General features: G+C 42.0%; 1 protein-coding gene across 7 annotated transcripts; it reads left to right on the top strand.

Annotated features, from left to right (window-relative positions):
- Positions 1-1,685: 1,685 nt before the first annotated feature.
- Positions 1,686-25,697, top strand: usp7 (ubiquitin specific peptidase 7 (herpes virus-associated)). 7 transcript variants are annotated; one of them, XM_027284813.1, is made up of 32 exons: positions 3,784-3,903; positions 5,646-5,745; positions 6,823-6,927; positions 7,177-7,375; positions 8,640-8,778; positions 9,001-9,089; positions 9,202-9,310; positions 9,850-9,980; positions 10,293-10,347; positions 10,442-10,522; positions 10,927-11,017; positions 11,127-11,209; positions 12,120-12,229; positions 12,867-13,044; positions 13,990-14,134; positions 14,243-14,373; positions 15,864-15,998; positions 16,479-16,580; positions 16,783-16,888; positions 17,398-17,490; positions 17,613-17,680; positions 17,957-18,057; positions 18,574-18,727; positions 18,955-19,022; positions 20,225-20,333; positions 21,151-21,228; positions 21,386-21,486; positions 22,177-22,276; positions 22,661-22,780; positions 22,911-22,982; positions 23,165-23,255; positions 23,691-23,825. In XM_027284813.1, exons 3-32 carry the CDS (start codon positions 6,885-6,887, stop codon positions 23,795-23,797), a joined length of 3,189 nt encoding a protein of 1,062 aa, XP_027140614.1. In that variant the 5' UTR covers positions 3,784-3,903; positions 5,646-5,745; positions 6,823-6,884; the 3' UTR covers positions 23,798-23,825. The 7 variants fall into 7 exon arrangements, with proteins under 7 accessions (XP_027140610.1, XP_027140612.1, XP_027140611.1 ...); XM_027284814.1 differs by lacking the exon at positions 3,784-3,903 and adding an exon at positions 3,978-5,128; XM_027284809.1 differs by lacking the exons at positions 3,784-3,903; positions 5,646-5,745 and adding an exon at positions 1,686-2,702 and having other exon boundaries at positions 23,691-25,697.
- Positions 25,698-26,186: the final 489 nt, after the last annotated feature.

Genomic DNA, 26,186 nt, shown 5'->3' with positions numbered 1-26,186 from the left:
CTATCTACTATATCTATCTATCTATCTATCTTATCTATCTATCTATCTATCTATCTATCTATCTATCTATACTATCCTCAAATATAATAATATATATAATTATATAATTAATATAATATAATATAATATAATGTAATATAATATAATATATAATATGCTGTGATTTTATTTATAATCTTCTCTAATAATTCGAAACCCACGAACCCACGTGCTAGAAAGGACTGTACTAAACTTCTGTCCCTCCACAACAACAAAACTATCATATATCAAACGACACCTATAAACACTCTACAAGATCATATATGATATATATGAACATATGTTATAATTCACCCATGAGAATAGAGTTATGGTGTGCTATATTTTAAAAACAATGTTTTAATAATGAACACCAGGAAATTAAAAAGTAAGAGTGAGTCAGTCATTAAAAAAAGCCCAACGACTGTGGTCTATAAGGCCAAGTCCGAGTGTAGTACTGTTTTCTCTTCACTGGATGGTGCTAGTTACTCAGAATCTGAATGCAGAATGTCTGTTTCAGCCACGGTCTGTCTGGTTTCAGCACTGCAGATATGGACCAGCTAAGTGTTAGGAGACACTGCCTTGGTAAAGGGATATTAAATGATTGGACGTAGATTATCCTGCACCATGATAATACTCAATTATTTAAGAGTTGGTACGTTTCACCAGTGAGTAAAGTTAAATTATTGTAGTGTTGTTGTCAATGATTTACAGTTTTGCATGACTGTATTGCCGCAATTTATATTATAAGTTATATTTATTATATGTTTATGTGTGTAGAGCATTTTAATAAGTAGTAAATATGGTAAATTCTTTCAATGCGGCAGTGTACTTAAAAATAAAAAATAATTGTGCATTTCTTCACAGTGCAGTGACACTGCATCCAGTTTGTTGTGGTTGGAGGCTATTTTTGGGAGGATGAATAATAAAGGAATTTCGTATCGGTCTGCTCTAAATTAGTACCTAAAGTTTTCTAAGTCCAGTTTTATCGTCTTTTCTGTCATTTATCCTACTTTAATTAAACCTTGTGTAACACAGTATTTTGCAGAAAAAAAGAGGCCCTGCAGAGGCAGAGACAGACACCACCACTTACTGCAAGCAAACTTTTGAGTAAACACAGCTTAACTTGGAGAAATTAAATGCATTTGCAAATAAATGAGGAAGTAAATACAAATAAAAAACAATAAGTAAATATAATTTATTGCTATACTCATGCTCATAGTTCAGGTGCCTAATGTAGATTAGCCTATTGAAATGATGTGTAGAAATACTGCATTAAAGTAAAAATCCTGCATTAATGTTTTATTTGAAGAAAAAGTAAAATAAGGCCTATAACTACACTCAAGTATAAGATCTTACAAGTGTAATTAAATAGTAGATTTTTCATCTACTTATTTTAGTACTTAAGTTTGTTTACTCATCCAGACAATGATTTTTCCAGTCATGGTAAATCAGTGATTGGGGCCCCCAATGCAACATCCAGGCTTAACCCTGTGTTGCCTTTCCTATAATTTCTATTCCTCCAATAATTATTGTTTATTAGCACTTGCATTTTATTCCCTCTGTATCAGACGCACACGCCGGATCCCTAACATTTAGCGTGCATGTGAACCTGGCCGGGGATGGGCCAGTGTTTGGATCTCCATGCGGATGTGACATTTCAGAGAAAAGCGCGGCCGCCATTTTGAGATTTACCTCAGACTCAACACATCACAAACCACGGGAGGAGCGGGTTGAGAGCCACACAGCTCAGGCTAGCGTTGTATGACCGGGCACATTCCTCATAAGAAACAAGAGGTTAGCTCGAAATGCAACGAGCTGCCGCGTTTTGTCGTTTATCGTGTTAGGGGCGGTTTGGGGGAATTGGTTTATGTCGGGCAGTGGCAACTCTCGTCTCCGCGAACTTCCAAATCAACATTAGTGCTATTCCGTATTGGAAACTGCTTTGAATGGATAGCTTTTTCCTCCGCTCTCCCCCAGACGAGGGACAATCGGAGGAGCACACGGACTGGGGATATCGCAGGCAAAGTTGTTGAATGTGTGTCTATAGCAAATGAGCCTTTGTTTTCATTGTTGTTGTACCTATATTAGCAGTTGGCTGCCTAGTGTCAGGTAGTTTAACGCTAGCTATAAACAGGGTATTTGTTCCACAAGGTGCAGGTCGTGCTGTGCGTTGTCTTATTACCCCATATTTTCCCGGGGTAAAGCCGGATTGATTTAGCTAATTTCTGTGGGCCTCCCTGCTCGGAGCCCCGGTCCATCCATCCCACCCCCCGCAGTCAGCCAGCGACTCGCACCCACCAAAGGCGCCGAGATTGGGCGAATAGCGAGCAAATACGTCCGCGTTTCTCTACCCGCTCCCCCGCCGACCTCCCCTCCTCACTCCCCGGCGCTGACAGCGGACAAGGCCGAGGTCGCAACAGAGCAGGCCCGGCCGCCGAGGCTCGACCTGTCCACCCCACCTCCGCATCCTACCACACCTCACCAGCAGTCCAGAACCCGGTTCCCCGCCGAGCCAACCCTGGACAAGGTCGAGGGTAACAGAGATAGTAGGGAGCCCCGCATCACTACCACAACAACAACAGCTGCCAACATGAACCACCACCATCACCACACGCAGCAGCAGCAGCAACAGAAAGCCGGCGAGCAGCAGCTCAGCGAACCAGAGGACATGGAGATGGAAGGTAAGTAACGATCCCAAGGAGGGCGAACGGGCACTTTACGACCTTTTTTGTCATAATTTAACAGCTGCACGAGAAATGCATGGAGTTTTATTTGTGCAAGCTGAGCTCAACTTTACAGTAAACACGAAGGCCCCGAGCTAGCCAGGATAGCCGGCTGCATTTTTGCTGATTGTGCGTCCGTTGCAGCATACTTGTGTGGAGCTGACCTCATTTTGCGTTATAAGCGAATGGAGCTTGTATTTGTTTCTCCGTGTGTCTGCAATATTCCATTGCTTGTAGACGATGACCCCCCACAAAAAAAAGCTTTTCATTCACGCTGTTAAGAGATTAGCCACACAAATCATTCATTCGGATCTGGGCTGTATTTCTATATAAGCTTGTCCGGGTTTGTTTTTTTTGTCCAAATCATCGCCGATTTGAACCCACACACAGTCACGGACTTCCAGGCCCCTCAGGTTGTTGATAACCTAAATGTTTGTAAACAGTCTGGCTGTTTTTAGTCTTGCAATTAACACGGAACCGTTGCTAGGTAAATTTAATCGTGGCTACTTTGACTTCACTGCGCTTTTGAGGTTGATTTTGACAGTTATCGGGCACCTGCGTTCTTCATCAAAGTTAGCCAACACTGTTTCGTGACTGAAGCAACCGTCGCTTAGCTACATTCACTGCTGGCGTTAAAATATAAGCTTTCAATAAAGGCTCGACGCGTAACATTACGTTAGCATCTGTAAAAGATAAGTGTGTTAGCATCGTGTCTGGTGGCTTGTACATTAAAAGCGGGCCTGCAGAGCGATGATATCGGTTTAACTACAGAATAAAATGCCCGCCAAAAATGTGCCGTGAAAACACTTAATTTGGTAATATTTGTGTGTAAACGTGTGTACAACAGGCAGCGCCGTGTGTCTGTTTTAGCGCCCTATGTGCCCGTTAAGCTGGTAAAACGTAATGTACGTCGCTAGCGGGGCAAGCTAACCGCGAGCTAGTCAATTAGCCTCGGAGTCCCATTGCTTTGCGTTCATTCGCTGGCTAGCATGCTAGCTAGCCCAACGGCTAACGCTCACGGAGGGGGTGTGTGGCGTTCCAAAATGGTGGCTTGTATTTTGCAACGTTCGCGTTGGCTGTTGCGCGAACGACAGGGCCTTGAATATCTGCCTCGCGTAATCTAGATTTTTTTCCGCTTGTTTCTTACTGCTGTCTGACGGTACAATGCGCCCACTCGGGGTGATATTTTTTTATTTCTCTCGCTTGTTAGCCGGTACTAGTCATTCCAGCTAATGTTAGGCTAATAACGGCCCGCGGATGAATCTGTGGCTAAGTGTGTTTGCTAGATAGCTTCGAGAGCTAACGCTAACGCAGATGCGTCAATCGTGATTTGCTAAATTGACTGTGGTGTAACAAGTTTAGCCGTTCAACTAGAGCCTGCACCAGTATGAAACAACGAGTGTGAATAGCCCTGTGGGTTTTAGTTGTTTGTTAGTTGATGTGCTGCCGTTTTGACGGTCTGTTATGTGAAACGTGTGGCAGTGCTTGGCAAGTAACGGTAGTCGCCGCTGCGGTAAGCCAGGCCCGCACTGAGGCAGCAGCAGCGCGGGGATTTGCTGCTTCATTGTATGGAAGACCAAACGGCATGGAGCTCGCCATTTTTAATGATCTGTGTTTTTGTTAGTCAGGTTTTGGAGTCAGGGCCACCTTCTGTTAGCGATTTATAAGCGTCTAACACAGACAACACCCGCACTGCTCGCATTTTTTCTTAAGTTTTTCTAATGTCAACTTTATAGACAGAGCAGAGGCCTGTGGAAGCGCACAGCATCACTGCGTCATTTAGTCCCAGTGATTTTATTATCTGCTCACACAGACTCTGTTACTTGTTATTAGGCCTCTTATTTTAATTACACATATAAGCAAGTAGAAACAGCCCTTGTTGGCATTTACATTTTTCAATCATTCAGGTTAATACTTGTTTAACTAGTAGCAGGTGCACTCACGAGACATCCTCACCCTTTACTTTCCACCCTCCTTAGGTTGTCTCCTAATGCACTGCAGCCTTACAAGGACAATGTAAACAAGCTGAAATGATAAACTCCTTTATGCTATGAGGCTCCATACAGTTGCAGTGGAATTAATTCATCATTGGCCGTGCATGTCTGTTATTTGCTAAAACAATGCTACTTGGATGCCAGGCTGTTGCTGCCACACAATCAGTCCAGTGTTTAGGCCTGTAATGACTCTCCAAAAATGCATTTCTCAAACGATATCTTTGTTATAAAACCTGATTTCCCTAATAGGGTAGGGTTGAGGACTAAGATTAGCATCCCCACAAATAACCGGTTTTAACGTCAAGCTTTCGTTCAATGGTGTTATTTATACTTTGTGATATTGTCGTTGTCGGAGTGGTTCGTACCTTTTTACTGCATCGGTCAAAATCCGTAAGTAGGAAAACACATCTCTGTGCTGTCTGATGCATCAAACAGCATTTCAGCATCTTGGGGATATTAAAACAGGATCAGCTGCGCCATTATAACCTTGTTGCTGTAGATTAAAGACACATCTGGACTTATTTATCTGCTCGACATACAGTTGTCTCGTAAGGAAAAAAAAATCTTGATTTTAAAAATGTGCTGTTTTCAGTCCAGAGGCCATGGGAAATTAGGAGAGATTACTTTGTGTACACTTCTCACTTAAATGAAAAGATGTACTTCTTCTTAACATTTACTGCTGTAGTGCATCCATAGCAGGTATTCAGACCTTACCGTGATGCTTCTTGGAAGTATGTATTTGTAAATAATAAATTAGCATCTTGAGATGCTTGGGATTTTCCAGACACCTGTGTAGTTTAAGTCACATTAAGTTCTACAGTAAGCCTTTGTTTTAGGGAGTTTAGTCCAATATGAACTGTGACTCGTGTAGATTTCAGTGACTGATCCATTAGCGCGTATTTCTCAGACATTTCAGGATATATGGACACAGTGGGCGGAACAAGAAGTTGTCATGGAGTTGACTGACAGTCCTCATTAGCTGGGCGTAATCCACTTGAGGAAACGAGGTCAGTCTGTTGGAGGACTCCGTCAGTAACGTTACCTGGAGAGACACACGCGTACACAGCTGATACCACTGCATCTGTCGGCTCGGAGGAAAGCGGGAAACACAGACACACATGAAGTACAGTGTAAGAGACACGCCAACACATTTGGAGACACATGCCAGAGTGTTAGTGTCAGTGCTGTTGTCGCTCTCGAGACCGGCTTCTGCAGCATCATTGTCATCATCCACGCAGGATCCTCCTTGAAGTCTACTCTAAGCTCTCTCTCTGCTTCTGTCATCAGTGTGTTTTGATAGATGAAACTGTGCATCGAGCCGTCTCATTATTTGGCTGGGATAATTGTTGTCCTGTGCGCGCGTGTGTTTTCGTTTGAGCGATGACTTGCAGCTTAATCCTGCATTGTGTCCATAATTACCCAGCCTACTGTAATATTGCATGGTCTTTGTTATGCACACGCACACACACATACACACACATTCTTTCGTTTGTCCTCGCTCTGACACACAGACTGGGAAAGAAGACTTGTCATGCTGTCTCAGCAGGGTTTTCCCAGTGAAATGTATGAAAGGAGAAAAGAAGGATCACTGTGGGGGAATGCAGGAGATAGAGATGGAGACCGTAATTGCAGAATTGCTTTGTTTGTTTAAAAAAAAAACTCCAATCTTGGTTCATGCTGTTTTAATGCCTTAAATTCATGTTAATTAACTGATTGTTTGTTCTGCTGTTCAAAGGATATAAATGTTGATAGCAACTAGGCAAAATAAGATTTAAGAACTTGAATAATCTTCCATCAAGTTTTCCATCATTTCCACAATTGTATTGTAAGAATATTAAAGTTTGAGTTGTATTGATTTGTATATTCTGGAGTAGTAAAGTGATCCTGCAGATTGTCAGCACAACTTTTTCTTGGCCCTGTGTCTGACTTTTTGGTCCTCTTGTTTCTGAGCTGCACATAGTTAGCAATGCAGATGCTTCAGGCGGCTTTCCTCCAATAGAAGAAAGGTCCTCACCCTGCTATCTATGCTAGAACTAGGCTATCCATACAGATTTATTTATCATGTTGCTTCCCTCTCTTTACAGCTGGGGACACAGACGACCCTCCAAGAATCCCGGCCAACCCAGTGATCAATGGTAACGTGGCCATGGCAGATGGACACAACAACACAGAGGAGGACATGGAGGATGGTGAGGACAATGTGCACTTACACAAACACTTTCACTTGGTTTGAAGCTTGTGCTGTGAAAGAAATTGATGTAAGTAATGATCCAGGCTTAACCTCACCCTGTGAATGAGTCAGTTTAATGGGCCCATAGAGGGTTTCACATCTATATCCACTGACCATTCGCACTTGGCTGTGTCGGTGAACGCTGGAGGACACCTGTTCTCCCCTCACCATCTAACCTGTCCACATTTACCCTCCCATCTTTCCACAGACACCAGTTGGCGGTCAGAAGCGACTTTCCGCTTTGTGGTGGAGCGCTTCAGCCGCCTTAGTGAGTCGGTGCTCAGCCCGTCCTGCTTTGTCCGGAACCTTCCATGGAAGATAATGGTGATGCCGCGTTTCTACCCAGACCGGCCACACCAGAAGAGCGTGGGCTTCTTCCTGCAGTGTAACGCAGAATCAGACTCCACGTAGGTGTCTTGTTTGTTGGACGAGGGGTTTGGGGGATATTGCAGAGACACACATCTGAAACCTTTTGAGGTTACACAAGTTTCCGAGTTAACATTAAAAGGTTTCAATAGTTATAAAGGAAAGGGCACCTTTTACAAAACTGGTGTTCAAATCAGTGCAGACATGTTAGTCAGTAGTACTCATTTTTAGTCATTTTTTATATTCATTTTCTAGTTGGAAAAGCCTACCAGACCTTAAGAATCCCATCACCATGCTTCACGGTTGGCATGGTGTGCTTCCGCGTGGAGTTTGAATTATGTCAAACGTAGCATTCAGTACGATTGGCAGAAAGCTCAACTTTGGTCTCATCAGACCATCAAACTGTCTTCCAGATTGTTATACTCGCACACATGCCTTTGGGCAAACACTAGCCCAGATGTCATATTAGTTTTTTTTCTAACAATGTCTTTCTCTTTGCTGCAACCAGTGAAGCAGTAGTGTAAGTGTTATCTAAGCCATGGGTCCTTCAAAATTGCCAGACACCTCTTGGCATCTTTATATCATTCACACATGGACGCTTGACAGTCAGGTCTGCTCTTTGGAGCTGTGATATATTCCTTCCATTTCCTAATGATTGACATTACTTGCATCTGAGTTATTGGACCTTTTAAGACACAGAAATCTGTTGTCATAGCTTGATAACATATGATGATATGATGAACTGATCTTCTCATCAAGTAGGAGTTGTTTGTGTACCATAGTGGCATTTTTAGTCAAAGGGTATTATTCGAAGTCACCACCAAGAAATATGAAAGGAAGTGAAAATGGCTGAGCCCCTACCACATTGTAATTCCCCTTACAGGGTTACTGCTCGCTGATTTGACCCACTGGTTACTGCATGTTGGTTGTTTTGTGCTCCATTATAGATCCAATAAATCAAGGTCACAGTTCACCAACGCAGCTTTTTGTTTGCAGTATGAAGACTTGTTTAAAAATGTATCACCTCCTTCGTGGCTGTGAATTTTCTTGAGTCGGCTGCATATTGATTACATCATTTGTAAAACACTCGATCAATCTGGCTCTTTTTCATGGACCTATAATAATCTAAACTAGGTAACACTCATTCAGACAGCTCATTCGTTCGTTATCAACTCATGAATGAAACTCCACGTCTGTGTCATGTGCTAGAATCTTTTCAAGGAAGTACAATTGAGAGAAAATGGTATATGTTAATTTGAAAAAATCCCTTGTCACAATTTCTGAATCCTGTTCTTGGTTTTTCAGGTCATGGTCATGCCACGCACAGGCCATGCTGAAAATCATCAACTACAAAGACGACGAGAAATCCTTCAGCCGCAGGATCAGTCACCTGTTCTTCCACAAAGAGAATGATTGGGGTTTCTCCAACTTCATGTCCTGGAGTGTAAGTAGAGAGACAGACAGAGAAATTTAGGCTTTTTTGTTTGTTTTTTGGCTGGTAGAGTAGACACACATAGCAAAAACTTAATTTTCATTATTAGTTGCTCCAGGATGCTCTTAGGACCTCTGTGTGTGTGTTCTTTGTCACACATAAAGGTAGAAATCTAAGTAAATCCCTTTAGCAGTCCCTATTGACGTGAACCCTCTTGGTGGTGTTGTGTTTCAGGATGTGACTGATCCAGAGAGAGGCTTCATCGACGATGACAAAGTCACCTTTGAAGTCTATGTCCAGGCAGATGCTCCACATGGAGTGGCGTATGTAGCTCTTAATCTTCTCTGGGGTTTCCCACAATGTTCCTAGGTTTAATTTCTCTGATTTGGATTTTTTCAATTATAACCCTAACATCGGCTTTCTCTCCGTGACCAGGTGGGACTCTAAGAAACACACAGGCTACGTTGGACTGAAGAACCAGGGAGCTACCTGCTATATGAATAGCCTGCTACAGACTCTCTTCTTCACCAACCAGCTAAGACGGGTATAGTTATATCCTTCATCTTCATCATCATATATTTCATGTATAAATGTGCATGCTAGAGCTTCAGTTCAGAGTTTGTGTGTTTGTATTTTTATGTCAGTTACAGGCTAAATGTTGACATGTATACTGAAATTCAGAGCATCTATTTTGTTCATCAGTGTTCCTCTACAGCTGCTGAAAAAGAACATAGAGGCCCTTTTATTCACCATAGTCTTGGTGCTGTTACATAGGTTTTTCCAGTAGTTTTGATGTACTAAATGTCTTTATAAAACAGTAAAAACTCAGACTATATTTATCTGTATTGCATTTGTGGAAAATACTCGGATCCACTCCAAAATTCAATGGGTTCTTCCTTGGCCCATGCTACATCCTTTCATCAAAAAATCGGGCCAGCATTTCTTCTATAATCCGGCTGGCAGACAAACAAACAAACTAAAAACGTAGCCCTCCTTGGCAGTGGTAATTAGCAACTTCAATCTAAGAGCGTTACTTTGTAAAACTCCTAATCCTGGTGTCACTCCTCCTGACTTTCTTCCCAGGCGGTGTACATGATGCCCACGGAGGGAGACGACTCATCCAAGAGTGTTCCCCTGGCACTGCAGAGGGTTTTCTACGAGCTGCAGCACAGCGACAAACCCGTCGGCACCAAGAAACTCACAAAGTCCTTCGGGTACATTAGACATTTTGTCTTTGACAGCTCACCTGTCCTTTTGTCTTGGGGTGACACAGATGGAGGCTAGAGTGATAAGTAAAACCAGTATTGTATATTTTTAGCTCAGTGGTGTACTTATATAATTTCCTCTTTATTTTCATGTTGAGATTGAAATGCTAAACAAAGTTGGGATCAAGAGTAGCTTTGACAAAAACCTTCCTTGCTTGAATATTGTTTTTAGTCGAATTTAAAATTTTACCAGCCACAAAATGTTCCTTGTCTCTGAGTATTGTATTGACGGTCTTTCTGTTTCTTTTTTCCTACGTGAAGATGGGAAACACTAGATAGCTTCATGCAACATGATGTTCAGGAGCTGTGCAGAGTGGTGAGTCCTCTTATACTCTCTTTAAGAATGTGGGCGTGTAAATGTATGCATGCTGAATAATTACTGACTTATTGTGTGCGCGTGTGTGTTCTAGCTCCTGGACAACGTGGAGAACAAAATGAAAGGCACTTGTGTTGAGGGAACCATCCCCAAGCTCTTCAGAGGAAAGATGGTGGTACGTTTCCTCTCTGTCTGCCTCTCCTCGTCTTCTTGCCTGACTCATCTTTATGGCTGCGGTGGCATTTTATGTGTAGTTATGAAACTCCCTCGGTCTACCCTGAGCAACATTTCAAAAAGACAAATGATGTTTGAGTGAAATCTGTCCTGTTTATTTGTTGAAAGTAGAGGTTTTCAGCCTTCTTTTGCAGAGTAATGTCTAAACAGCACCCATTATGTAAATACTGCTGCAGATTTTGTTAACATAGTGATGATGTGAAGTAGTCTTACTTGGCACAGGATGTAGCCTGGAACAAGGTCAGTTTAAGAATAGAGTGATGTTAAATCAAGAAGTGCCCCTCTTAGAAATAATATTTTTAACCTGTATCATACAGTCTGATTCTTGTGTGTGTTACTCTCCAGTCATACATCCAATGTAAGCATGTGGACTACCGGTCAGAGCGGATAGAGGACTACTATGACATCCAGCTTAGCATAAAAGGAAAGAAGAACAGTGAGTGGAAACTTCAACACAACTGCTACACCGTCACTTAATTACTGACTTTGAAGTTACCAGTATGGATGTTTTCTTGACATCATGTGTGCTTTCTGCTTATTTCAAGTCTTCGAGTCATTCAAAGATTATGTTGCAACCGAGCAGTTAGATGGAGACAACAAATACGACGCAGGAGAGCATGGCCTGCAGGTGAGACTGGATTTAAATAATTTATGTGTCTTTTGTGTCGAGTTTATTTCAGTTTGCTTACATTTAGTTTTATGTTTTATTTATTTTTGCTGTATCCCAATTGGTATTCAAGCTCGTTTTAAAACACATTTTTGTCAACTGATAAAGCAAGAGGACAATGTGAAATTTGAAGTAAAGACACAGGTTCACATCTGAGTTGCATCCAAATTATCAGGTCGACAAGCTGGGGAAAGTTGCTCCTCTGATTCTACTTTGAAAAATCACTATAAACTATATGAATGTGTTTTTTTTTAATCAAATCCTGAGGCATGATAACTCATTGTTCTAATGGAAGACAAGCACAAACAGTATTAAAGAAAAATTCAGCTTCAAGCCACAGTTAGCAGGTTCACACCTTTTTTGCGCTCTGCTGATGGAAACAGAAAAGTCAACCACAATCACACATCATCAAGCCTGTTGCGTTTCAATAATTGCATAGTTGGAAGTTCATTAGTTTTGAGCGAAACGTGCGGTGTATGTTCAGGAGATGCAAACATGTCATAGGCCAGTCATTGTGGCACAAAATGGTTAATGAGTTATGATCAACTTTCATCTAACTTTCATCTTTATTTATCTCACTGATTGCGCTCATGTTTGTTGGGAAGCGTTTGCACATTGTTTCCAGTTGTTGTGCCAGGTTTTATGTTTCTAGCTCATTCCGGCTTGCAGCAATTTGAGCGAAGGCATACAATAATACAATAATAACTGGCACAAGCTCAACAGGGTTCTGTCCCACCGGGGTTTGAACCCTGCATATCTGGCTATGATGTGTTAAAAGATTAGAAAAAAATGTGTTTGGGTCAAAGGTCCAATTACAGTATACTTAAATGTAGCATGTGTTGGAGAATCAATGTCAATGTTTGTGTTACAGGAAGCAGAAAAGGGAGTGAAGTTCCTTACCTTCCCTCCAATCCTTCATCTGCAGCTGATGAGGTTCATGTATGATCCACAGACCGACCAAAACATCAAGATTAATGACAGGTAGAGCAAACATCCTCACTCTTACACACTTGCATGTACATTCATTAATGTTATGCTCACACATACATCAGTGACAGGTGCACAGGCAGACTGCTCGGTCCATTATAACAGAGGTTAAAGGAGCTGTCTATTTCCAGAAACGCTTAGAAACTGCCCCCTTTCTTTGAGCAGCATGCCCTGACCTCCTGCACTAAGAAAGTGAGTCATTGAGAGTTTTTTTTTCTTTCTCGGAGGTTGTATCATTCTGCGTAAAGCTTTCTGTGAGCTAATCGTGCTTTAACAATCCAACAGGATATTGTGACACTTTCAGAGCACACACACACACACACACACACACACACACATGTGCAGCCATCCAGAATAGCTAATTTTCCCCTGTAGTGTCTCAAAGGGCTCTGAGTCATCCTTGTGACGCTGCCATCAGCACCTGGCCCCCCGAGGGCTTAGTATATGTACGCACACTCGCACACACAAATCAAACTTGCACCTTTTCTCTTGTTTGAATATGTTTCTCCACGCCTTTTAATATATGATGGTTTTTTTTATTCTACCCATCTTCTCCAACCTGTCCCTCCCTGCATCTCCATCCCAATCCTCTCATCCTCCCTCCTTCTCCTTCCTCCTCTTTCCCCGATAGGTTTGAGTTTCCAGATCAGTTGCCCCTGGACGAGTTCCTTCAGAAGCCAGACTCCAAGGACCCGGCCAATTACATCCTGCACGCAGTGCTAGTGCACAGCGGGGACAACCATGGCGGTCACTACGTCGTCTATCTTAACCCAAAAGGAGACGGCAAAGTGAGTGTCAAGGAACCAATAGTGAGAACAATTTTTTTTATACACCTTTCACCCAAAAATTCTGTGGGCATGGTTGGGGGTTTTGTACTGCTAGCTGTAATTCGGAGGATCACTTGCATTAGTTATTAGTTGGGATGCACAACATCTGTAGATATGACATATAAATTATCATCATGATTATAGTTGATCTCCAAAAAGCCACTTAAACAAAGACTAAACAGAAACTATCACTGTTAAAGAACAGTGTCTAAATACAGCATGTCTATTAAAGTTTATAGTCTGTAAAACACAGTTTGAAAGGCTGGAATGACAAAAACTCCAGAGCCAAGCTAAACAAATATTAGTTGCCACTTCTTTATTGACATTCTATTCCAGAAATATACAAAGATGTTAAAAATGAGTGAAGCATTTGCTGAGTTACCCACTCAGATTTCGAGCTGACAATTATTTGTCAGATAAGCTGCTCAGCAGAAGGGTTCTTATCATGAAGCTCACCACTTAATGTCAAAAGAACAGACTATCCAAAACCAGTTTTGAATGAGCTACAAAGTCAGATAAATGTTTCCTGTCAGCTTTTGTGGCTGATGATGCATGTATCATTTAAGCATTGGCTTAAAGCTCAGACTTGTATTGGTTTTCCACACACATTAATGCAGTGTACAACCAGTTGAGCACCCTGTACTAGTCCTCATTTAAGAGGATGTTCAAACCTAAGACGATGAGGGTAATGAGTGTTTTAGCATGATGAATTTGCATGTTGGTATCGGGGGTTGATTTGAAAGCATGTCGAGATGATTTAACATAAACGGTCATCTTAAGTGCTCTCTGGTTTTCTCTTTTTCTCCCTTCTCCTTCCTCGGCGCTACCTGCCCTTTTTTCCCCCACTCTTGCTCCCCGGTCCTCCTCATCTCTCCTCCTCCTCCACCCCCACCCCTCTCGTCTATCATTCTTTCTTTCTCTCTCCAGTGGTGTAAGTTTGATGATGACGTGGTGTCACGGTGCACCAAGGAGGAGGCCATAGAGCACAATTACGGTGGACACGACGATGACCTCTCAGTGCGCCACTGCACCAACGCGTACATGTTGGTGTACATCCGTGAGTCCAAGCTCAGTAAGTAACTCCCTTTCTGGTTCAATTTAAACTTGGTTCACCTTAACTGCTCTATGTATTACACACTGTTCACTCTGATTCTCACTTGCATCGCTCCCTGTGTCCCAGGTGAGGTGCTTCAGCCAATGACTGACGTGGACATCCCCCAGCAGCTGGTGGAGCGTCTGCAGGAGGAGAAAAGGGTGGAAGCACAGAAGAGGAAGGAACGCCAAGAGGCTCACCTCTACATGCAGGTCCAGGTAGGAAACCAGGACTTCTGTTTAAGTGCTCTTAACGTGCTTTGATGCTTTGCCGATTCAAGTGGCTGTTTTTATAATTACAAAGTGCCGGTCTGGCTGCTCAGTGTTTAGAATAAGAAGCATACATGAGAAACCTATCCACCATTTTTGGCTTCATTACAGTTTGACAGACTAGAAGGTGCAGTAGGAAGCTGCAAGCTGTTCTTGTGACATACTTTTATATCGGCACAGACACGGAGAGTTGTGCAAGTGCCGACTTTCTGCGAATTAGAGTCCACGGTTGTTTTCTCTGACTGAGCGCGAACGTTCCCACATGCAAGAATATACGTACTCTGGTGAGCTTTGGCAGACACATTGTGGTTGTGATGGCAAGAAGACCAGCGAGTGATAATGTGGAATGGCTTGTTAAATGATAAGAGAGGCCGTTGAAAGACATTGGCTGCTCTGTTTTTGTCATTTGGCCATGTATAAAGACAGGACAAAAGGCCAATTTCTCTTTGTTACTTTACTTTGTTGAGACACAAATGAATGTCAACTCCAGTTAGCTGTAACCACGTAGAAGAGGCTCTTTTCTCATTTGTTTTAACTGACTTCAGCAGTGGCTCTCACAACACACTGTGGTAGTTGTTACGTCTATGAGAAAATGTCATCAAGACAGACTGACTGCTAACTCCTTGTTTAACATGGTGGGCATCATGATATGGATAAGGCAGTTGTGGTTTTAAATGTCTGGAATACTAAAATAAATGCAGCTCAAGTGATCTGATTAGATGAAGATGTCCAGCCGTCACGCTGAGGATGATGTAAGCGTTTTCTAAATGGTTTGATGTTTAGCCAAAGACTGGACCGGACCAAATTTTCCCTCTAGGTGTCGCATGTGACTCAGCAGTGTCTAAATGGAACACAATGAGAGCCGCAAATGAGAATGGAGTTGGAGGTTTTCCACATTTCACAATAAAAGCCCAAATGCTAGAGGTATTTTAATTTGAAGTTTCTATTAACAGTTTAATTCAGTAACTTGAACAGGACGGATCAAAACAAAGCTTTGTACCTGTGCTGTGTTACTGACTTGGTGGCTAGCTACCTCGTTAACATTGCAAACAGATGTGGCGGTTGTCATGGACACAGTTATATTAGTTATCTTGAAAAGGGGAAATGATGGGCTCATTGTTTAACTTTCCAGCAATGTATCAAAAACTACTTAGCAACTTACCATGATAACACTGGTAACTCCACAGCACTGTGCTGCAGAACTGCTTGTTGTCTCTTTGTGATTTGCTAGAATGGTCATTCTGCTGATTTAAGCTCGTACACTGGAGCAGCAAAACCAGAAACTAACCCTTAACTCCTAACCATCAACAGACACTTTGCAAACATCTGCCTATCATGTTCTTGTCTTTTTTTTTTCCTCACCAAGTTTTTGGTTCTCCGTCTTTGCTTCGTTGTTCTCTAACGTTGTTTTCTTCCTGTCCTCTTCCTCCTCTGAACAGATGGTGACAGAGGACCAGTTCTGTGGTCATCAGGGCAACGACATGTATGATGAGGAGAAGGTGAAGTACACAGTCTTCAAGGTCCTGAAGAGCTCTACGCTGCAAGAGTTTGTCCAGAACCTCTCCCAGACCATGGTGAGAGACTACTCCTCATAATACTTCAGCCTAAGTTGCTTTTGTAAAGTAAGATTAATACATTATTTTGAAGAAATACAAAAAAATTTGGATACAGGATTCAGATTTCAATACTCATTCAGATGGCTCATTGAGCAGCTAACGTCTCTCTCTCCACACTGCATACTGAGTCACTGCTGTCAACACATGATCATCGATCTGAAAGAGAAGGCTTATTGATTTTCCTGTGAAGCAAATACACTCCCATTGATCAGCAGTTAGGGTACCATGATGACAGCTGGCGATTTTACTCTTCAGTTGTCACAGAATACAGATATATGGTCATAATATGGAGCCCTGGCATGACACTTATTGCCTCCACTCCTGTAACTGCCTTTCATACCACTCTCTCCCTTCCTCTCCCCACCTTCTTGTCATATAAGATATTAGCTTTTCTGTTCAGTGCAAATTAAATTAAACTCACCCGTTGATTTGCTGCAGGGTTTCCCACAGGACCAGATGAGGCTGTGGCCCATGCAGGCCCGGAGCAATGGAACCAAGCGACCCGCCATGCTCGATTACGAGGCTGACTGCAACAAGTCGGTAAGTGTTTGTGTCTGGACGACCTGTCGTTTTTATCTGCAGTCAGGTGTTGAGTTACGACTGTACAGGAAACTGTACTGTTTTGTAACACGAGCAGTTTTGTGTATACATACACTACTTGACTACTATAGTATGACCATGTGTCCCACTCTCAAGTATAAAATGGATTTTTCTAATCAGTATTCACATGTTTGCGCTTCAGATGATCGACTTGAGCGACAACGAGAACCCCTGGACAATATTTCTGGAGACCGTGGATCCAGAGATGGCGGCCAGTGGCGCCACGTTACCCAAGTTTGACAAAGACCGTAAGTCCCACACATCAACTCTCTCATTCAGCTCAGTGTCTGTTTCAGCAGTGCTTCACACAAAGTGTTCATGGAGTTCGAGTTTGGAGAGCTCAGTGACTCGTGACAGTGACTTGTGCTCTGTTTTTAAACAGCCTCTGCATTCTCTTTGTGTTAGCAGCAACTTGAATTACTAGAAATGCTCCTTCACATGTTATGATTACTGGGCTGTTAACATAGGAAATGAGTAATGTAACACAATGGGAGATGTTTTAGGTTTGGTGTGGCTTGGGTAGCGTGACAAAGTTAAAACTTCTGTTCTTGTGTTTTAGTATTTGAATTTTAACACTAGTGTTGATTTAAGCAATTTCTTTGACCTGCAGTCTACCCCTAGCAACAGCGTCTATGTTTAAACCAAGTTGTTTTCATCCGTTACTATTTCAGAAGACTTAATTCACGGTACATGCTCTACTGGGACTCCATATCCTCCACTCCTGCATTTTTTGGTGACTTTGTCTCTTTCCTTCCAGATGATGTCATGTTGTTCTTGAAGATGTATGATCCCAAAACCAGAAGCTTAAATTATTGTGGACATATCTACACACCTATATCCTGCAAAATAAGTAAGTACTGGCAACATCCGAGTCTATTTTAACCTCAACACTGTCATACTTTAAAAACGTTTTGAACTTAAGTATTAAATCATGTTTTTGTGTGTGTGTTTTTTTTCCCCCTCTGTAACCAGGAGACCTTCTACCAGTCATGTGTGAGAGAGCAGGGTTTCAGCAGGAAACTAGCCTTATCCTCTATGAGGTGATCTATTTATGTGTTGCTCACTTACTGGCACATTCTCCTGTCGTTTTCTCACTTGCTCCTTCTCACACTCTCTCTCTCGCACACACACATTCCCTCACACACTCTCTTGCAAACACTTTCTTACTGTCATATGTAGCATCTCTTTTTCTCACACGTACCCTTCTGTAGCTCTGCATGTTTACATATCCATTACCAAATGCTCGTGTGCACTCGTGCTCATGTAGATTCACTTTGACCACATTTCACATGATGCCCTGTGTGTGTGTGTTACAGGAAGTAAAGCCCAATCTAACAGAGCGGATACAGGACTATGATGTCTCTCTGGACAAGGCCCTGGATGAGCTCATGGACGGGGACATCATTGTCTTCCAAAAGTAAGACTTACTGTGTGTCAACAGCTAAATGTGTTCAACTACAACGAGTTGTTATGATGAGTATTTCTGCTGATTGACAGTTGGTGGCGGTAAAGCACCAACAAAGGCAGCGAAGAAGACTGCAACAAAACTAAACAATGCTAGATTTTAAATGAGAAATTCAATGAACATGTTGGTTAGACCTCACGGTGTGTTCAGGTGAGTGACACTGAATGGAAACGTAACTTTAGTTTGTTTACAACAAAACTCCTCAGGACACTTTTAAGCTGAATTTGAATGACCTGATTTTGTCCAAAAAATAAAAACATCAGAGAGACATGTCGGGACTCTGGTATTTCTGATGAAATACAGAGAAACACGGAAGATTTAGGTTTCAAATATTTTGCTGTTCCTCTATTGCTTCATATCATGCCTCCTACTACCTGTCCTTTCAACTGGCTTTGTCACATCTTTGTCTCCTCTTTTCTCCTGTCAACACAATTAATCTGTTGTCCTCCCTTTTGTCAAATCGTGCAGGGACGACCCAGAGAACGACAGCAGTGAGCTGCCTACAGCCAAGGACTATTTCCGGGATCTCTACCACCGTGTGGACGTCATTTTCTGTGACAAAACCATCCACAACGACCCTGGCTTCGTGGTCACGCTGTCTAACCGCATGAACTATTTTCAGGTACGGGCCATTCAAGCACTTTGTTTGAAGTTTAAAAAAAAAAAAAGAAAATGAATCCATGTCTTTGTCACTAGTGTTTGAAGTAATTCAATCCATTTTTCAATCCAATTGGTGAAGTGAAACTTGGGCAACTTGAAATGTGCTTTGATAATTTGTGTTTGATGCTCTAATTGCTTAAAGCCTGTTATGTTCTGAGCTTGATCTGATGTTTGTCGTCTCTCTGTCAGGTGGCCAAGACAGTAGCGCAGAGGTTGAACACAGATCCCATGCTGCTGCAGTTCTTCAAGTCACAGGGGTAGGAGGCTTGTCTCATCCACACACACACACATACAGGTTTTGCATGATCAGTGATGTTGACAAAGGCCCAACAAGTGCATGCTGTCTGAACGTAGTAACATTAAAACACCGTCACCTTGTCTTTCTTGCTGTATGTCAAGCCAGGAGGACGGCCATGATATAGCCATGTTTTTTTGTATTTTAATTGACCAATAATGCATTTGCTGTGGAGTAATTATTAGGAGTCCCACACATCCTGGAAAACTAGGAAATTTAGTGGCTTGAAATTTATTCAAATTTCCAAATATCCTGGAAGTAATTTATTTCAGCACCCGTTTTTTCTACATGCATATTGATCATTTACATTTGTTGTTGTGGTGGAAAAGATGAATCTTCTGTAAAAGGACAAAGTCTTGTTGATTTGATTTGAACTGTTCTGTTACTTAAGAGCCGTAGAAACTAAAGTAATTCTGTGGTTAGACTGTAGTCAATGCATCTGAGACTGCAGCAGAGAAATCAGCTATTTGAACAGCCGAGCAAGTAACAGAGTGTCCCACAAACGCTGACCACCTCCTGATTTTGAATGGTTTCTTTATTTGAAATGGATTTGAAATGCACTCTGCCTCGCACAGTTTCACAGCGAATGTTCCTCACATACACTTTAATCTCTGCTGAAGCCGTGGTTCATAGCCGTAAAGATGATTTATTAAACTCTGATATTCCTGTTTTAAAAAGCTTAACTTGATGAATCATCGCGATAATCACCGTAATGACTGTATGAGCGTTAGTTGCTGATATTGCTACCATCAGTCAGGTCTGCGGTGTAAAGTCCTGCTTGACGTATAGAAAGAAATGTAATGTCTATTCATCTGCTGTTCTCTCACACAGCGGCTCACGTTTGCTTTGATTACTTGCAGTTGTCAGTAGAAATGTTGCGTAACCTGTCCCCCCCCACCTTTCTTTGTTGTTTTCCTCTAACTCCTCCCACTCTGCCTCCTTCCTGTCCTCCATTCTGCGTCTCTGAATTTTCTCATCTTCCCCTCATGTTCACCTTCTCTCTCTCTCTTTCCTCTCCTTGTCCACTTGCCACTTTTTTTTCCCCCTCTCTCCTCCATCACTTCTTTTTTTTTCCCCCCCCCACCCCGTCTTCCTCTTCTCCTGTCATTTTTCTTTCCTCCCTCTTCGTCATCCTCCCCCCCTGCCTGGTGGTGTGGTGGCCAGGTACAGGGACGGTCCAGGGAATCCTCTCAGACACAACTATGAGGGAACACTGCGGGACCTGCTGCAATTCTTCAAACCTCGGCAGCCCAAGAAACTGTACTACCAGCAGGTAGGAAACGCTCGCCAGCTCTGTGACGTCTTTGTGTTTGTTAATTGTTGCTTTTCTTTCCCACATGGCTTTTTGAAAGTCTAGTCTGATAAAAGACAACTACGATGGGCTAAAAAAGGTGGCTTTAATGTTTCCAGTAATCCCTCTAATCGTGTGTCGTGTTCTTCTTTCTTAATCAGTTGATTTTCTCATGTTGCTGCTCATCTTTATTTCATTCAGACCTTGTTTATCTTAATCTTTCTTTGTGAACGAGCTGCTTTTATGTTCTTCTTTTAAAGTAAATTGAATATTTTGAGGTTTTGGACTGTTGACAGACTAAACAAGGTCCCTTTTCACTGTTTTCTGATGTTTTTATAGACCAAAATAATTGGCAAATCAGTCGATAATGACAATAATTGTTAGTTGCAGTCCTCCTTTCAGCCTTTTTTTAATATTTCATTTTATGCTTATCTTTCTAAAATGCGTTTGAATCTTCTGTCGGTGAGGTCTGATGGCTGATGTATCGTTCTTGATCCAAAGATGCTTTGCTGAAAGTTGAAGACAAACGTTTCATTATGTGTGTACAGTAAAAAATACTCTGGATGGAAGAAAACACGTCCAGCTGCTCATTACAATGTGGCTTTGTAATAGATAGTCCTCGGTGAACTAACAAAGCCAAAGCTAACTCAGTCAGCTTGCAGCTCATATCAGTCGAGATAAACTTCCAGAAAAAAGCCACATGGTTGTCGTCATCTTCCATCGCATACCATTTTCTATAAATAACACAGCTGTTGTCTCCAGCCTCCTGACTCTTTGTTTCTCTCTTCATCATCCACAGTTAAAGATGAAGATAACAGACTTTGAGAACAGGAGGAGTTTTAAATCCATATGGCTCAACAGCCAGTTCAGAGAGGAGGTAAAACACAATCGCACACACGCACCACAGCCACATAACGTGTCAGACTCACACACATTCCCCCTGAGGAATATGAAATGTATCACTACATATCATCATATTCAGATATTTTGTGTGACTGCAGCACAGACATTAACTCTGTATGTGTTTGTCGCAGGAGATCACCCTCTACCCTGACAAGCATGGCTGTGTGCGGGACCTTTTGGAAGAATGTAAAAAGGCAGTGGAGCTCTCTGAAAAAGGCTCTGAGAAGCTCAGGTATCCACCCTGCACAAGTGTGTGTGTGTTTGTCCTGTAGCTGCAGGTATCCTACCCTGTGGAAATTTAACATATGATGGCGAGCGTGAAGTTGGCGGGCATTACCAGCCATAGCGAAGTGACGGAGCTGCTGTAGTTTCTGGAGGAATAAACACCCAGAGTCACTTCTGATTTGGAGCTGTTTTCTAGCAGGAGGAGAGCTCAGAGTTTTAATTTTTACATTTTGGGGATGAAAACGTGGATTTATCTTCACACTGGTTCATCAGCCTGCGTACAGCAGTGAGCAACAGAGGCACTGACCTCCACTTGTAGCCATGTGTGGGCACCCAGAGTTCCATGATGCTTCTTCATATTCATACAGAGATCAGACTAAAAAGAAACTGTGGAGGAACGTATGCAAGAAAAATCTGCTGAATATATCCCTCCAGCTATCAGTTACTCTACTATAAACCAAGTTAGCATATAGCCCTGAACGACCCCAACGCCAACAAAGCATCAATTCAGACTTTTCCAATCATGATGTAGTTATTTCAGCATCCAACCATCACCTGCACAGATTCATCTCATTTTCCTATGTTGACATTTGTGGACAGATGTTTATGTTATTCCTTGTATAATCTGATCTTATGCCCTGTAGAGTATTAAACCTTTCTCATCTCTCTCTGCCTGTCCTCACTTTCACCTCTGTAGGCTGTTAGAGATAGTAAGCTATAAAATCATTGGGGTTCACCAGGAGGACGAGCTGCTAGAATGTTTATCTCCGGCTGCCAGCCGCACCTTCAGAATAGAGGTACGTGTGCTTGTGAGGGTTTTTCCCTCTCTTCACTTTGTAGTTTTATTTTTAGTCATTTTTTTCCCCCTCCAGGCACTCTTCCACTTTAACAGGCCATCAGCATGACAGTTATGTTTTTTTGACACGGCCCACTAAGTTTGTCTAACACGAACTGAAGGCCCAGTTTGGCAGACATTATTTGCAGGGTTTCACTTACTCAAAATAAACTTGTTCGGTTGTCAAAGATGAACTTAAAAAACGAAACTGAAGGAATGACGCCCAACAGTGACACTAACAATGAGTGTTGCTCAGCATGATGCACATTTTCTAAACTTGCTCTTGAGTTGGTAACAGACTAAATCTCTCCTCTTGTCACTTCTCCCGTTGTCTTCCGTCACTCAGGAGATTCCTTTGGACCAGGTGGACTTGGACAAGGACAGTGAAATGCTAATCCCTGTCGCTCACTTCCACAAGGAAGTCTTCGGCACCTTCGGGATCCCCTTCTTGCTTAAGATCAGACAGGTTTGTTTGTACACGAGTGAAAGAGATTATTCTTAGTCTACATAACGTAATGTATAACGCTGTTAACTTCATGCTGTGTGTTCGTCTGGTTGTTTCCGTCCTTGATTCACACCCCTGCCTCCCCCCACAGGGTGAGTCATTTCGGGAGGTGATGAGGAGGATCCAGACCATGCTGGACATTCAGGAGAAAGAATTTGAGAAGGTATAACATCAAGTTCTGCTCATACAACCAGAGATTAATGAGTGTTTTGTGCATTTTAAAATGTTTTTTTAAGGCAACATTTTATTCATTGGCCAATATAATGAAAAATCTGTTTGACTATTTTGCATCCTGCTGGTAAACCGTGGTAAGCTGCTGAATAATGTGTGTGTGTTCATTCTCAGTTCAAGTTTGCGATTGTGATGATGGGGCGGCATCAGTACATCACTGAAGACGAGTATGAGGTCAACCTGAAGGACTTTGAACCACAGCCAGGTATTTACTTCACCAGGACTTAAAACTGCTTACAACCATGTTATAAGTCACTTATTAAATGTTTCTAATCTTCTTAATACTAAAAAATTCTCTCATCTGAGAATGTTTGTAAAAAAATGCTTAAATATTCCTCAGTATTTTAGAGATGACAGGAAGATAAGCTAACGGTCCAAACAGTGATACAGAATTTTATGCGAACTTATCGTCGGCCGCTGCGTTTGTTCCATAAGTTGGATCTAGCTCAACTTCTTCGCCTCAGTTTTTTTTGGCGGGCACCCCTTCAGCTCGCACCGCCACAGCCAAAACAGACAACCCCGACTCGAATGAATAGAAAAACCTGCGTTTTCACCACCGCACCGAATCCCGTCTGAATATATCCATAATGCGAGTGCCCGTCTCTGCTGTTCACACTTTTTCTGCCGTGTCTCCTTGCAGGTAACATGTCCCACCCGCGCCCCTGGCTAGGGTTGGATCATTTCAACAAAGCTCCAAAGAGAGGTCGCTACACCTACCTGGAGAAAGCAATCAAGATCCACAACTAAAGCAGCCCTTCCTTCCTCTTTGTCCTCCTCCATCCTCCTTCTCCTCCTCCTTCTCCTCCTCCTGCTCCGCCTCCCTCCCTACCTAATTTAACACACCATAACCACAGACTGTAACCAACCTTGTGTGTGTGCGTGTGTTTGTGTGTGAGAGACTGTGTGGGCGTGCGTGCGTGCTCGTATGTGTGTGTGTGTTCATCACTTTTAACACCCCGCCTGGACACCTCTACAGCTCTACACCGGCACTATGTCTTCAGCGATACGGATCTTGCTGCAGCTGATGGATTATCCTTCAACCACAAAATAAACTGCACCAACCACCTCCTGACTGTTCATTTTGTTATTAATTTTATTTTGTTATTTTTGTTTTTTAATCGTCTCCCTCTGTTTGAGGCTGTTCGGTTGTTGTTTTTTTCTTTTCTGGCTTCTTTACCTGTTGACTGCCTGTTTTTTTGCCTATCTGGAAGTGGGAGAAATGAATTGGATTTTAATATAAAATGAGCGGAGAGGGGAGAGGAAGTGGGACACAGTATAAATATAAGTATATACATATATATATACATAGATATATATATGTATATGAACTTCTAGACTAGTTTTTTTTCTTTTCCTGCCCCATGCCAGCTTTTTTTTTCCCTTCAGATTTTTTTGGGGGTTGTTTTTAATAGAGTTGTTTGAAGAGGCATCATGCTGCTGTGTGGAGAGTTTGATGGAGGGATGTTTTTGCAAGAACTAACTGACAGAAAAGAGAGAGGGGAGAGGAGGGCGCGATGGTCGCAAACCGGCGTCCATCCCGAGGCTCACTTAGTTTCCCTGATGTGGTTCTTTATGTTTTTTCCCTGCTCCCATCCTTTTAGTGCAACAAAGCAAGTATTTCCAAGTTTACACACAGTTCTTTCTCACTTAGTTTGGTTGGAGGAAAAAATGATTTTTTTTTTTGTCTTTCTGCAGATCTTGTATAATAAAATAAAAATCCACAGCATCTGTTTAAAAAAATAAATGGGGAAAAAAAATAAGGAGGAAATTTGTCTGTATTTCATCTTGCACGTTGGCACTTAATGTCAGAGGTTTCTCAGGACTGGCAAATGTACATTTTGGTTGTGGTTTTGAGTTGCTTGGTGACTTTAAAGGAACACACACACACATGCACGGACATTAACTCCCTTGACTTTCTCTTCCATTTTTTTTTTTTCTTTTTCAGGGGGTTTTAAATGTCTTTCTCAGTCATTCCTCTGAACGCAAACACACAAGCTTTCGTCATCTTTCTCTCTTGATTGAAATTGTCTGCCTCCAGGTGATGGGGAGCAGTAACTGCGCTATGCTTGGTAGGGAGCTGCAGACACTTCGAGCCCACAGGTTTGAGGATTGTGTAGAGACAAAACCAGCATTGTAAGAAACACTTTAAGCCCTATGAATTTCTTCTTTTCTTTTTTTTGGGGGGGTGGGGGGGTTTATTTTTATTTCCTTTTAAAGCACAGATGGAATGCTCCCCTAATAGCGCATAGCTGGCTCTGTAAAGACAACATTTAAGAATTGTATATTTAAAAATATGAACGTGTAAAATTTAAGAGAAACACGCCTTTGTTGTTGGGTACAGAAGGAGCCAGGTGTTCATATTTCTTGTGTGTAGGGTTTTTCTCTTTTTCTTTGCGTTCCTGATGTACCATTGACGATTTTTTTCTGTTACATTTGGATTTTTTTTTTTTCTTTTCAAAACTAACTGCATTGGTTTTGTCTTGTTAAAAAGTGCAGTACAAAGATGACCTGCAGAATCACACCTTAATTTGATCTTTTCCAGTTTAAAATCCTCAGTGTAGCAGCAGTGTACGACAACTATTCCTGTATATTGCCTTTTTGCTGGAAAATGTATGTTGAATAAAATTTTCTATAAAAACAAAAAAAACACTGCTGCTTGTCCATGCCGGTGCTCAACCAGAAACACTTAAAAGAATAATTAGACTGTTTGGGAAATACAATTATTTGGCTTTTTTTTAGATTCTGTCTATTTAAAGCTCGCACCAAGTTAGCCTAGCTTAGCATAAAGACTGAAAGAGGAGGGAAACTGTTAGCCTGGCTCTGTCCAAAGGTGACGACATCTGCTTCTAATGCTCACAAATTAACAATTAATAAATTAACTTTGTCTCCTTTGCCTAATCCAAAAGTAATGCACAAAAACATCAATTCACCGGTGTACAAGGAGGGTTATGGCTGGAAGTAGTGACCTCCTGGAGTCTCTGCTGGTTTCCTGGCTCAGAGACGAGTTGTTTTCCTCCATTTCTGTTGCACATGTTAAGCTAAACTAACTGGCTGCTTGCTGCTTGTACCCCTGTATGTAACAGTCTCACACTGGTGTCTAACTCTTGGCAAGAAAGCTAATAAGTGTTTTCCCAAA

This window comes from Larimichthys crocea, chromosome XII, assembly GCF_000972845.2.
Source record: "Larimichthys crocea isolate SSNF chromosome XII, L_crocea_2.0, whole genome shotgun sequence".
NCBI classification, from domain to species: domain Eukaryota; kingdom Metazoa; phylum Chordata; class Actinopteri; family Sciaenidae; genus Larimichthys; species Larimichthys crocea.
The sequence above is the reverse complement of the archived record's forward strand: the minus strand, read 5'-3'. Positions and strand labels throughout refer to the sequence as shown.

Bases quoted from the DNA above. Each gene is read 5' to 3' on its own strand.
- usp7 (XM_027284809.1), top strand. From the start codon at position 2,612: ATGAACCACCACCATCACCACACGCAGCAGCAGCAGCAACAGAAAGCC. The intron at 8,779-9,000 runs GTAAGTAGAGAG...GTTGTGTTTCAG, and splicing joins CCAACTTCATGTCCTGGAGT to GATGTGACTGATCCAGAGAG. The intron at 16,581-16,782 runs GTAAGTGTTTGT...TTTGCGCTTCAG, and splicing joins AGGCTGACTGCAACAAGTCG to ATGATCGACTTGAGCGACAA.